At 35.7% G+C, this 14,189-nt stretch overlaps 1 protein-coding gene across 1 annotated transcript in view; it reads right to left on the bottom strand.

Annotated features, from left to right (window-relative positions):
* dnah10 (dynein axonemal heavy chain 10) overlaps nt 1-14,189 on the bottom strand; it is a 72,086-nt gene that overhangs the window by 53,490 nt on the left and 4,407 nt on the right. The window contains exons 7-21 of the mRNA XM_009301568.5: nt 13,260-13,417; nt 12,926-13,156; nt 11,974-12,164; nt 8,962-9,160; nt 8,654-8,848; nt 8,402-8,572; nt 8,126-8,302; nt 6,006-6,179; nt 5,696-5,853; nt 5,424-5,575; nt 3,644-3,808; nt 3,327-3,534; nt 3,090-3,246; nt 800-1,279; nt 536-694 (exon numbers count right to left, since the gene is read on the bottom strand). Coding sequence (XP_009299843.1) covers nt 536-694; nt 800-1,279; nt 3,090-3,246; nt 3,327-3,534; nt 3,644-3,808; nt 5,424-5,575; nt 5,696-5,853; nt 6,006-6,179; nt 8,126-8,302; nt 8,402-8,572; nt 8,654-8,848; nt 8,962-9,160; nt 11,974-12,164; nt 12,926-13,156; nt 13,260-13,417 — 2,975 coding nt within the window. The remainder of the gene's footprint in view (nt 1-535; nt 695-799; nt 1,280-3,089; nt 3,247-3,326; nt 3,535-3,643; nt 3,809-5,423; nt 5,576-5,695; nt 5,854-6,005; nt 6,180-8,125; nt 8,303-8,401; nt 8,573-8,653; nt 8,849-8,961; nt 9,161-11,973; nt 12,165-12,925; nt 13,157-13,259; nt 13,418-14,189) is intronic.

The following is a 14,189-nucleotide window of genomic DNA, read 5'->3' as shown; positions in this document are numbered from 1 at the left end:
GTACCTAATAAAGTGGCCGGCGAGTGCATGTTAAGTCAACTTACAATGGGTTACAATGGGTTTACTTTCATTAAGTAAAGTCAACTTGTCGCATTTAGGTCAACTTACAGTAAATTGTTTAAAGTTAATAGTTTTTTTACTGTGAACAAAGTCTTTTAGTGTTTTTTTATAGTGAAAAATTTTATTGAGATACATTTATTTATTTATTTTTATTTTTTTTTAAAGAAATTTCCCTAAATACTGAATTAGTATATTAAAAATGATTTCTTAAAAAAGAAAACAAAATACCAATTAGTGAAATTATTTAAATGTTGTAAGAATTTGCCATAATATTACTTTTTTACAGTTTACAGTTTTTGATGAAAGACGGCATTTGGTGCAACAGAGATGAAAAAAACTTGAATCTTGAAACTTGAATTTACCAAGCGATTTTACAATCACTATCAACAATCACACTTAATCAAATTTTATCAAACTAATTAGTGTAGACACACAAGCTGTTGTTCTACCCTCCAATACACTCTGATTTACTCACCTCCACAATGTACATGCTCAGAGTTCTGTATCTTTCTTGAGCATCATTGATTCTCATCTCCACTGAGAGAGACATGTCTCTAATGTCCGTGATAGTCACCAGAACAAATTTCAGATCCTCCAAGGTATTAGGGCTTCTTTTCAGATTTTCTGACAATATCTGTTTTAACAGCAAATGCATTATATAAGAATATTAATCTCAACATTTCACGAGTCTTAGAGGATGTAAAGATGGCATTAACAATAAAGCATCATTAGGCCTTACCAACAGCTCATTGCGCAAGTTAAAAAGCTCCTCTCGGGCCGAGTCATTGAGTAGCTTTCCCAGAGAGGTGACCCACACTTGAATGTTCTCCTGGACGGCACGTGCCAGAGGTTCCAGATTTAGTCTGATTATGTGTTCATGCTTCACCATGGGCTGCTTTGCCACCTCATTGCTGACCTTGACATAGAACTGAAACTTCTCATCATACATCACGCACGATGGCTTCTTGGCTGCAAACTTCTCCATGACAATAGCCTTGTCGAGTTTCCAGAGAGAGCGGTAGCTCATCCAGGATTTGAGGTAGACACTGATTCCATTAAGGAGACGTTGTATTGTCTGGGATACAGCTGTGGCTTGCTCATTTATCTGTGGAAGCTGGCAAATGTCACTGTAAAAAGTGAAGAGGAATGATTCGTCTTCTCCATCCACGTGCTGTGGAGGGCATTGAATGCAGCTGCCATGCATCCAGCGAACAAACCTCTAAAAATATACAAATGGAGGAAGCTAATTACTAATTAAGTTACCAATGATTTATTTTGTACTAAAATTTTACTAGATCCGTCAACATTTTTTTTTTCTAATTCACTACATTAAGTTGCCATTTAAATACATCATAGGTGATTCATTTGAACCACAATTTGTTTCATAACTGAAATCTTTACATTATTGAACTGAACTGAATCAACACTGAATAGGTGAAAGCTATGGCCTAAGGGTTAGAGAGTTGGACTTCTGATTGAAAGGTCACAAGGTTTGAGTCCTGGCACCTGCACAGATTATGTTGTAGGTGACGAGAGTGAATAACCAGCGCTCTCACCACCCTAAATACCATGGCTGAGGTAAGTCCCTCAAACATGGCACAGATCCCACAACTGTTTCCTGGATGCCGCAGCAATAGCTGCCTATTAATTTGTGTGTGTGTGTGTGTGTGTGTGTGTACTTGGACAAATTCAGAGTATGAGTTACCACATCATGACTTTCACTTTCATAGTCAGAAGAATTAATAGCATGGATTTTCTAATGGATGTCCGCTCCAGGGTGGAGTAACACATGTCCTTTCTTATGACTATGATTATTAATATATAGAATGTTTAAGAGGCCAGATTATATGATGACCTTAGTGTGTGATTGCTTTTCTTTATACCAAAGGATTTGTTTTCTTGATTTTTCTTTCTATTTGATTGTAAATCCTTTTACAGGTCTGGGGTCAGCTCTAAACAGGGTAGAGCAGTGGTCACCAAACTAGTTCCTGGAGGGCCAGTGTCCTGCAGATTTTAGCTCCAACCCTAATCAAACACACCTGAACAAGCTAATTAAGGTCTTACAAGGTATACTTGAAACATCCAGGGAGGTGTGTTGAGGCAAGATGGAGCTGAACCCTGCAGGGACACTGGCCCAATAGGACCAGGATTGGTAACCCTTGGGCTAGAGGATATTTGTATCTGATATTTGTATGCTTGAGATATTGAGGTGTCGTTCAGAGTTGTACGCACACACCCACATGGAAATTTTCTAAAAAAAAAAAAAAACTTCTAAAACACAGATAGGTTAAATCAGGTCAAAACACTTATATGCATGACACAGTTATTGACATTATGTAAGAGTATAACTGGTGTTGTTTTAAGATTGTAAGCAAACCGGCCTACAAACTCATTGCGAGTGTTAAAGCTGGCTTCTGCTGATAAAACTGCAAACTATCTTCAGTAAACTTTCGTTAATTGACTATCTGACTCTGCTTCATCTGAAAGACTGGTCATTTTTGGGTTCAACCTGTAATTATCCCTACAGAATATTGTTCATAGCTAAATTGAAACAGTTTTATAACTTGTTTCATTACTGAAAACATTATATTAATTGAACTAAACTATATCAACACTGAATAAAGAATCTATTGTTTTTTCTAAGCTGATATTTGAAGTCATTTTGTCATTGGTAGTTTATTTTTCAGTTTAGTTCTGCATGTGTATACTACAGTATATACTTATTTAATTAATTACAGTGACTAAGTAATAACAAAGCACTAACGCTGAACCCTCCCCTAAAGTTTAAGACATCTAGATTCCTTACTTTGCCCAGTACTTTATTAAATGAGACCTTAAAATGCCTATAGTGTAAAATAAAGCTCAACCATGTCAGTGGAGAGACCATGATGGGTAAGGGCCGATAGAAGAAATTTGGCCAGGACACTGGAGTTACCCCCCTACTCTTTACAAGAAGTGCCATGGAATTTTTAATGACCACAGAGAGTCAGGACCTCGGTTTATTGTCTTATCCGAAAGATGGAACATACCTTAGTCGTCTCCACACAGTCACCGACACACTGCCTAATAAGCTTGTAGACTTCACTGCTCTTAGGAAGCAAAGCAATCTCTGGAGCAGCTAGGATGGTATCGATTTGGAAGAGTGGAGTATTGCCCATCAGTGCTGTGTTAAAGGCTTGAATATTCCTGAAAGACATTGCTAATAGTAAATGAAAAAACAATGTCCATTTAGGTGAATACATCTGAGAACCAATCAAATAACCTACTGAAACACCATCTTGGTAAGTGAATCGAAGATCTTGCGCTCCCAGTAAGCATAGAACTGAGCCATGCCTTTGGCTTTGCCAGTGCTGGTCCCCATGATCAGACTCTCCATCTTGGTGAGGAGGGGACTGATAGCTGCATACATATTTACAAGCAGATTCACTGTCTTTGCCCTCTCAGATTCAATGAATTCACAGAACTCCCTTATTCCTGGAACAACAGACAAATATCTCCTTACCACACTGCTATTTTGTACCTGAGGTGTTTGCTTTTTGTGAATAACCTAGTCATTGTAAATGCAGCCCTTGGGACTTCTTACCTGGAAGATATCCGGTTTGATCTGCCAACGGGAACTTGAAAAGGTTTGCAGATTCGATAGACTTTAGTTTATCATCAATGTCGCGTTCGTTCTTCTGAATCTGATTCTCAAGTGACTCAAATTTTGAAGCTGCCTGGTTTCCACGTTGGATGAATTGTGGTATACCTGTAAAACAAGTGTAAATGATTATTGATTTTTTTTTTAAAATGTGACTTCTTTCAAAATTAAAATAATTGGGGAAGTGAATTTTAAAGAGTCCTCAAAAATCAACTAATCAATCAACCAGTTTTTATTTTGAAGCAGCTTTCAAAACAAAACTGATGCAGTTCACAAGGCTTTTCAGACAGGAATTATATTAATTATATAGAACTTTTTCTAAGAACGCAAATTACCCATTACGCTTAGCATGTATGCTCAAAGAGAATGCTAAGAACTTCCGGTCTGCAGCTGATGCGTATAAACAGTCACATTTGGACAGCTTTAAAACGATAGTTTTAATCTATTACATTCGCTTTTAACGTCTTTGAACTAATACTGTTGTGGATCACGATCAGCACCACCTCCTGCCCTAATCATTTAGAAAATGTGATCTAATAGGATAGAAAACAGCTGCTGCGAGGCATTTTGCCCTCGTTGTCAAACATCAACTTGTGCCGTTTAAATGAAGCCTTGTCATCGCTAAAGCCAACATTTTCTCTTTTTTAAATATATGACCAACCCAAACAAATGTAATTCACCAACATGTTTGACACACAAACATAGCCTTAACTGTCCCACTAACATAAACGGCTCCCGATTAGAATCAACATGCAAATCAGCCAGCAGAGTATCAGTAACAAACTTTTATTGGTCATTTTTGTAAATTGCATGAATTACATTCCTGTTACGTTTCATGCCAGTAATCTAGTTTGCTCTATAATGCAGTGAAGTATTGCATGTATGTGTGTGTGTGCATTGAAGAGCCACCGAGCTAACAGCTGACAGGTCGGGAACACAAACACACATTGTATTTCTGGGGGCAGACACATGAACTATGAGAATGTTTTTCTCTCGCGCTTGAACCACATCTGACAGATTATAACGGCTTTAACACAACTTTCAAAGTTGTGTGTCACAAATATTTTCAGTAATTTACTAAAAATGCTATTGATACTCATTTTCAGATTGCAAATTACCCGTTTTAAACGCTCTAAGTTCTAAACATTCTACCGGAAACTGCTGGTCGCTATGGACCATGCTGGTCCATGCAGCAGCCAAGAAAAAGGTCTATAGACTGATATGTTTTTAGTATGTTTGTTTGTGTGTTTCTAGAATAGATTGATATGTCGTTAGTATGTCCAATGTAAATTTAATGGCAGTTTCTAAAATGGAAGTCTATGGGACAGTTGCTAGGGTACCTTAAGTGGTTGCTAGGTTGTGGCTAGTAAGTTAAAAGGTCATCAGTGATAAGTAGATTGGTAGTCTGAGTTAAATGAGACCAACATTATGTCTGTACGACAGTCTGGAGCAAAGTTATGAGGTCACAAAGTTTGGTCCAATTTCTCAAGCCACCATAACTATAAAAAACAACCCATAAACAGACATCAATAATAAATAGAGTTAAAATACAAAGTGAAACAATAAGATTAAAATGTAAGAAAAAAAGATAAATGGAAAAAATAGAGAAAAAATTATTTAACAAGACTTGAAAGAAAGCGACTAAGCTGAACAGAAAATGAATGAATGAAGACTTGAAAGATTTATTTTTTAATACTTGTTTACTTTAATACTTGTAACTTACCCAGATTATTCCAGTTGATTCTTTTGCACCCAACGCTTAACACTTGCCTCAGTTCCTGCACCTGGTCAGCCATTAGTAAAAACTCTGCGTCATTTAGATTATCCATTAACAAATGGTAACGCCTCACTAATTTCTTCAGTCCATTTATGTACCTGCATGCAAAACATTCAGATTACATGAACGAGGTAGTAAAAGCACCGTTTTGGTCATAAAGATTTAGTAAATGAATTTAGAAATGAATTACTGTTGTAGTTCACACATATTTATCCTACCTCAGAAACACCTCCTCCTGCAGAGCAACATTTTGCAGCTCATCTGGTAATACTATGCCTATACGGTCCAGACATTTGGCCTCAGATATGATTTCTTGCAGTTCAGGAGGAAAATTAACAGAAAAGCGCACATCCCTTTCCAAAACCTTCTCCGAGCCCTAAGTATGAGTATAATAAAACATAATAACATCACTCATTGCAAAAAAATAATTTATGTGTGCGGTGGCTTTTGAATAAAAGGGAACAAGCTCTAAACATGCTCTATAATTAACATTACTAGTCCCAGCATTTCCATGTCACTGCAACTTACAGTACGATGACGTGTGGAGTCTGCACAGACAGTCCCGTAACTGTTGACCATGACCAGTAAGCTTTTCCTCATGAGAATGGGCAGAGTTTGATTAGTATCTGCTTTCCATTTGTTATAGAGATCCACCTCATACTGCCTCATACGTGAAGCCACCTCTATAAATTTGGATTCCACCTATTCATCAGGGGAAAAAAGGACATTTTTATTTATACACATGGAAATATGGGAACGTGAAGGTGTAGATGTATGCAAATATATTTTGTATACATATTTGTGTAGGTACAGGACTGTGCATAATACACATTTTTAAAACAGTTTTGCCTCAAGAACTATTCACTCTGAATAGAAAACCCTGAATAGTTACAATGGTTTTTGGTTAACCTGACCCTGATCAGAAGTGCTTTTTTTTTGGCATTTACATAAAGACTAAACTTACAGTATTTTTACATATTTGCATTCATAAACTGGTAAATGGTGTAAAACAGAACTGAACAAAGCCCATTCCGAAGGAATAAATTTAAAGATGCACCATTTTTGTATTACTTACATATATATGCTGTATATATGTTATAGCAGTGTGTTGAAACATAAAAATAAGGGTTTATACTATGCTTTAGATACAATGGTGGTTGGCAATGACTTGAATGTAAATGTAATGCTATGTGACCTTGTTTACAAGACTTTTCACTGATGTGCTTGAAATACTGATCGAGAGATTAGATGAGATATGATTTGTTCATTCATGTTTGTCTCCTGCTGCAAGTAAGAAGTACTGAATGTTTGCATTCTTTTGCCCCTCTGTTACTGTTTGAACTAAGATGTTTACAGCAATCCGATAAACCACGTCTAAAAGCATCGGAACAACATGTGCTGGGTTTGTATGTCCTGATAAAATGGACTGGGTTTGAAAATGTCATTTTGTTTTGTTTTAAAATTAGTAAGTCTTTCATTTTTTAATTCATGAATCAGCTGAAACAGCATAACCTAAAAAAATATATTGAAGTTTTAGTATTGATTAATTGAAAGCAATATATATAACAATTGTAAAAGAAATATGGAAAAAGTTTTTAACTAGATTTAAATTAAGTTTAAAACAGTGTGCCCCCTTATCAGAACACAGTTTGAATGGGCGTGGCCAACTGTAGACTCAAAAATAAACATCTTCTGCTGCGATTGGCTAAAGACTTTGCATATTATCAGGCCTAAACAGGCAGTAAAGAAGAAGTAGCCATCAATCTTCTGCAAAGGCGGAGCTTATCCACCCTATTACATCATAGAGTAGAACATTTCAAAACCTGTCATTTTCAGCAAACTGCCATTTTGATTTTAGAGGAACAACAAAGTTCTGAAACTTTTTTTAGTTTTGTTTTTATAGTACTATCATGTCAAATATACAGTGCTCAGCATAATTGAGTACACCCCTATATTGAAAATTTATATTTGTATCCATTTCTCAGTAAATGTGTGTAATATATACTGGTGCATTTGAACAAAACTGATTTATTAAACATAAATAAATGTAATTAGATTCATGCAATATAATACATTTACATTCATGCAAAATATTGCAAAAGAAGTTACAAACTACAACATTTCAACAAAATTGTATATATTTTTTGTTTCTCTTGATTTTTGCTATTTTTAATATATTATTTAATATTTTTCCCTAACATATAAAATTGGGCTACTAATTTTTAAACCATTATTGTAGGTTATTTTGTTAGATTAGCTCCAGATTTGGCTTCAGTACTGACTAATCTAATGTCTATGCGCAAATATAATATTGTAAAGCATCCTATAGACAATTTTTATAATAAATGTGAGATTCGTGGGGTGTGTACTCATATATGCTGAGCACTGTATCAAAGGATCGAGAGAGTTTTGGTTTCTCAGTTCATGACCCTTTAATAAAGATTAATCTCAGCAATGACCTCTTTTGACCATCACCATCAGACCCAACCCGCATTGACATTTTACATATTAAACTCATGTTAAAGAACAAATGAAATCAAAACCAACCATATGATTTTGTTAGCTTACAAATGTGGTGAACAATGTATCTGTGCATGTCATTAAGAACCGAAATGTTTTGCCCTTGTGATCTAAAATTAAAAACTTACTGCTTTCCCTTCTTGATTGTTCATCAAATCACGATCCTCCCTGAAGCGTTTCATGGGATATCGCATTTGGTCTAGCAAGAAACGTTGCCAAATAATAGCTCCTGCCATTGGAGGATGATTCTTACTCAGAGGTGGATTATCCTTGAACTTCACAAATATGTCATTTATAAGGACCATCTATGCAGGAACAACAACAAAAACACATTAGAACAATAATAAAAGAAACATTTAGCAATTGTGTTCTTCAAAGTTTTTATTAAGCAGTTTCTCAGGCACCTCTTTACAGTACTGAGCAAGAATATCGCTGAACTTTTTCATCAGCTGATCGTTGATGGCATCTCTGCAGCGGATGTTCTTGAATTTCAGCAGCAGATCAAAGGCTGCAGATGAGGAGCGCAGCGTCTTGAAGGAGTGATCAATAAAAGTGATGGCCTCTCTTTCAATTACCTAAACGAGAGCAATTAATACATTAAAATGAATGCTAAATAACTGGAAATTGACAATGTAGCAATTGTTACAGATTTATACCTGGACTTCATTGTTAAATTCCTGCATGACCATTTTCCAGCTGGTCATTTTGCGGTTGTCAAAAGGATCAAAAGTAACTTCCTCGATGGGCTTGACCAGGGAGTTTACACAGTGTAAAACATCATCGATTCGCTTAGGATCCCCCGTCACTGCTTTTAACTCTGGTCCAAAGATAATGTAGAACTCGTCCAGAGTCTGTGAGTGAACATTCATTTGTGAGATGATTACTGTATGTGAGGACTATTTCCTTGGAGAAATGTAAAAAAGAAAGTTCTGAAATGAAACATGCTTTATCTAACTTAGCTTACCTGCAAGACGGAATATAAGTCCTGACAGATCGAAGCCATATAGTCTGTCTTTTCGAAGAGCTTTCTGCGATTAAATTCCCAGCGGGGATCACGTTCGGAATTCTCAATCCGTGCACGAACCTCAAAATAACAGGCCTTCCATATATCTAAAACGCGCTTTCCATCCTGAACCTTGGCTTTGGCCACCACCCTCTTCTCTCTGCATAATATCAAAGAACGTTATTACAATCATTACAAATGAGCATGCATGTTTTATATTTTATGTTTTATATTAAGTGGAATTTTTATATGTAATAATGCTGCATTTCAATTCGCACTATGGGTTCTATTTTATGCGCAAAGTCTAAAGTGCATGGTGCAAAAGTATTTGGGAGCATGTTTAAACCCATTTTTTCTATTTTAAGAACTGAAAACTAACAGGGTTGTGCTTATTTTCTTAATGAAATACGAGTGTGTTTTGAGAATAATGTGCATTAAACCAATCAGAGTCTCATCTCTCATTCCCTTTAAATGTCAGTAGTGTCACGACATGGCAAGGCAAGGCAAGGCAAGGCAAGTTTATTTATATAGCACATTTCATACACAATGGCAATTCAAAGTGCTTTACATAAACAAGAATAAAAGAAACAAGTAAAATAAAAATAAAAACAAATAATTAAAATGCGTAAAAACAAAACAAAACATAAAAACAGGTAAGATGTGATATGAAAGAATGAAGAAGAAGAGAAAAACATGATAGTGCAATCTGTCGGACGCAGCACAGTGCTCATTCAGTAAAGGCACAGCTAAACAGATGTGTTTTCAGTCTTGATTTGAATGTGCCTAATGTTGGAGCACATCTGATCATTTCTGGAAGCTGATTCCAGCAGCGAGGGGCATAGTGGCTAAAAGCCGATTCACCCTGCTTTGACTGAACTCTTGGAACTTCTAGTTTATATGATCCTAATGATCTGAGTGATCTGTTAGGTTTGTATTCAGTGAGCATATCTGTGATGTATTTAGGTCCTAGGCCATTTAGTGATTTATAGACCAGTAATAATACTTTAAAATCTATTCTGAATGTAACTGGCAGCCAGTGTAAAGACCTGAGGACAGGTGTGATGTGCTCTGATTTTCTGGTTCTGGTTAGAATTCTGGCTGCAGCGTTCTGGATGAGCTGCAACTGTCTGACTGTCTTTTTAGGAAGACCAGTGAGGAGTCCATTACAGTAATCCACCCTGCTGCTGATAAAAGCATGAACAAGTTTTTCTAAATCTTCACTAGAAACAAAGCATCTGATACTTGCTATGTTTTTGAGATGATAGTATGATGATTTACTGACTGCTTTGACATGACTGTTGAAACTCAGATGGTGCATTTGCCATTTACATGTTGGACTTTGTAGGTAGAAAAACTGAACAGTTCACTAGCGAACAGTTAAACAGACCATCTGCAGTGCAAGGATAAAGAATGAGCCTCCTCCATTCGGCTTCTTTACTTTCACATCACTTTTGCTTTTCATTTTCGTGGATAAATGAACAGTGTTGTAGGCACTCGACTGAAGATATCTATTAGCCTATTCAAAATTATTTTCATTTGCTAAGTGCAGAAATTTGTTGAAAAATTTCCCGTGAACGAATAAATGAACAATTATAACGAAGTGTGGTTATATCCAAACACATGTCCCATGACCCATATGGTCCAAAATCCAACAAGTGGACAAATCTAAGCTTGTTTTTATTAAAACTAATATAAATATGCATATAATACATAATACTTATGCTAATAATAACAACATTTTAGAAAAGCAAGTCATGAATGAACTGAAAAAAAGCAATGAGTGTTAAACATGAAATTGATTAGAACAAAAAACAAGGTAAAAAATGTGTTAAAAACAGGGTGGATAAACAAGATCAATAGTTAAGAAGTGAGGCTAAGGTAAAGGGGTTAAAAATACTAAATAATTAATACTTAACTTGAAAAAAAATCATGTCCAGTTATCTGCGTTTGGCATTTCTGTGTGGAGTTTGCATGTTCTCCCTGTGTTTGCGTGGGTTTCTTCCGGGTGCTCTGGTTTTCCCCACAGGTTCAAAGACATGTGCTATAGGTGAATTGGGTAAGCTAAATTGTCAGTTATGTATGTGTGGGAATGAACGTGTATGAATGTTTCCCAGTGATGGGTTGCAGCTGGAAGGGCATTCGCTGTGTAAAACATTTTCTGGATAAGTTGGCGGCTCGTTTCAGTGTGACGACCCCAGATTAATAAAAGGACTAGGCCGAAAAGAAAATGAATGAATGAAGTTATCTGTGTTATATTTTGTCTGCAATAACATTGCAAAGTCTTGTTTGGTCATTAACATTTGAATGCCCAATTTGGCAAACACATGAGGAGATTTCTCTGCATGAAGAACCCACGAAATGCAGATTAAGATGATACTTCATCTGTAATATTTAAAAAAATTAATCATAAGGAAATGAAGAGAATGAGACAAAACGACTGACAGGTTAAGCAAGAGAACAGTCCAGTAATGTGGAAGTAGTATGCCTACTAAGTTTCACACACACACACACACACACACACACACACACACACACACACACACACACACACACACAAGTATGTTGTTTTTCTTCACAAAAAGAACCAAAACTTTAAGGGCATAGTATAAGTATGTAAATCGAGTCACTATAAACTTAAATGCTATCAACCGACAACATTAATTAATTAAATAATTCATTCATTCATTTATTCATTCATTTATTCAATCTCCTTCGGCTTAGTCTCTATTTCAGAGGTCGCCACAGCAAAATGATTCGCCAACTATTCCAGCATATGTTTTACGCAGTGGATGTGTTTCAGCCACAACACTGTATTGGGCATATAGCGCATGTCTTTGGACTATGGAAGAAACCAGAGTACCAGGAGGAAACCCAAGTGAACACAGGGAAAGCAACTGACAACATTTAAATCTTTTTTGTGAATGTCACAGCTGGTTGTGGTTTAAGATACTTTTAAATACTTTACATACTCACTTAAACAGAACATGGACATCCACAACTCTGGCAACCCGTTCAGACAGTTCCCAGGCAATGCGTTCCATCAAAGCTTCCATGCGCTCATCTGTGTTGTAACACCTAGACAATATCCATATCATACGCAGCCCATTTATCAGTTCTGGAATAGTTTCCAAGACCACTTTAAAATCCACTCCTGTGACAAGGTTCTGTAAATAAAAAAAAACATTCAAGAACAATGCTATATTTTTGATATTTCTGTTCTAGTTGGTGTCATTAGTGAGTTCTGTTATTATTTTCTCATTACAATATCAGAAAAAAAGGCATACAAGTTCAACTTCTGAATGACATGGTCAAGTAATGCGGATGACAAAATAAAGATTTTTGTTTTATGGTGCTTTGCTGTACTTAAATTGAAACTATCACTCCTTAAAATCAAAGTCCCTTTTAGGCAAGTCATTTCACTTGGCGTTCATCTTTCAAACACCTCAGGCAGTATGCTCAGGCATTCTGTTTGAATAAAGATCAAAATTTTCCAAAATTGCTAGCAAAGCTTAATATTAAATTTCATATTAGGAAGCATCAATAAAAAACAACAACTGTCTCTTTAGTTTCATTTCTAAATGTTTAAATCACAACAAATCTGCAAATCTGCAGAGAAACTCACGTCTGGTCTGAGCCCCTTCCCAGAGAATCGTCAGTCAATATCAATTGCTGATTGACTCCTGTACTTGAAGGCGGAGCTTCATTCGCCATATTGACCATTACACATTTTCCCACTTAAAACTATAAGTGACATGTCTTGAGTATATTATGGTCTTTGTCAAAATTGAGGTGACATGTTCGCATTCTACTGAAAATCAGCAGAATGTGAGCATGTCGCAATTAAAGTAAAAATGGTATTGTTTACACTACTTCATAAGTGAACTTAATATATTATTTCATAAAGTTCCCTATGATTACTCCTCACCCTGAAGTGTCTCTCCACTGTGGTGAGGAATTGCACATTACTGACAGACTCATCGTAGTATTTTCTAAGCTCGGCTGTGGTCTTTTCCAGTTCCTGCATTATGAATGAATCGGCACGGGTCATCACTTCTAGAATCTTCTTTACTGCTTGCAGATTCAGCTGCTCAATCAAACTACTAAAGACAGCAACACGTTCACGCCAGAACTCAATTTCTGCCAAAGGACCGGGTCCCTTCGGTAATGGAAGAAAAAAACAGATGATTTAGGTTTTATTACTGATCTGCAAATTTGAAAATCATAATTTAATGACAACATTTCATTTAAATTTAATAAACCTGTGGTTTCTTCCTTTTTTGCTCTTCAATGACAATTGTGATTTGTGTGTGCCAATTCATCACACACTGCTCAAGTTTATCCACCATCACAGAATTTGACAAGAACAACTCCACTTCACCCTCCAAATCTATTTCTGGCATGTGCAATTTAAATTCACCTGTAACACAGAAATAAAAAAGGAGCATAAGCATTGATCGTTATATACAGATCAGTGCTAACAAGTAGATGTTGCATGTTGTGCTATATAAGATGTATAACAAAAAGAAAATCCAAAAGCAATTTTCGCCTTTTAATATTAAATCCACAATTTCAGGAATCAATAGATTCAGTTCACAAATTAGGCAAGCTTATCTACAATTTAAGTCAGAATCATTAGCCCTTCTAAATTATTAGCCCCTGCATATCGTTTTCCTAATATCTGTTTAACGGAAAGAAGATTTTTTTTTCAACACATTTCTAAACACAATAGTTTTAATAACTCATTTCTAATAACTGATTTTTTTTAGAAAATCTTTGCCATGATGGAAGTACATAAAAATTTTACCTGATATTTTTCAAGATACAAGTATTCAGATACAAGTAAAAATTAAAGGATGAATTGATTTCATTAGGCAAGGTAGGGTAATCACTGTATAATGATGGCTTGTTCTGTAAACAATAAAAAAATACTGCTTAAGGGGGTTAATAATATTGACCTTAAAAATGTAAAACTGCTTTTGACCTAAGAGAAATAAAAAAAAAAAACTTTCTTCAGAAGAAAGAATATTATAGGAAACACTGTGAAAATTTCTTTGCTCTGTTAAACATCATTTGGGAAATATTTGAAAAAGAAAAAAATGAAAGAGAAAAAAAAAACTTCACAGGAGGGCGAATAATTTTAACTTCAACTGTATATGTGGAACGGCATCTTTAAACATACTGTCATGAAT

This window comes from Danio rerio, chromosome 5 (assembly GCF_049306965.1).
Source record: "Danio rerio strain Tuebingen ecotype United States chromosome 5, GRCz12tu, whole genome shotgun sequence".
In the NCBI taxonomy this organism is placed as follows: domain Eukaryota; kingdom Metazoa; phylum Chordata; class Actinopteri; order Cypriniformes; family Danionidae; genus Danio; species Danio rerio.
Note: the sequence above shows the minus strand (reverse complement) of the source record. Positions and strands in the feature narration are given on the sequence as shown.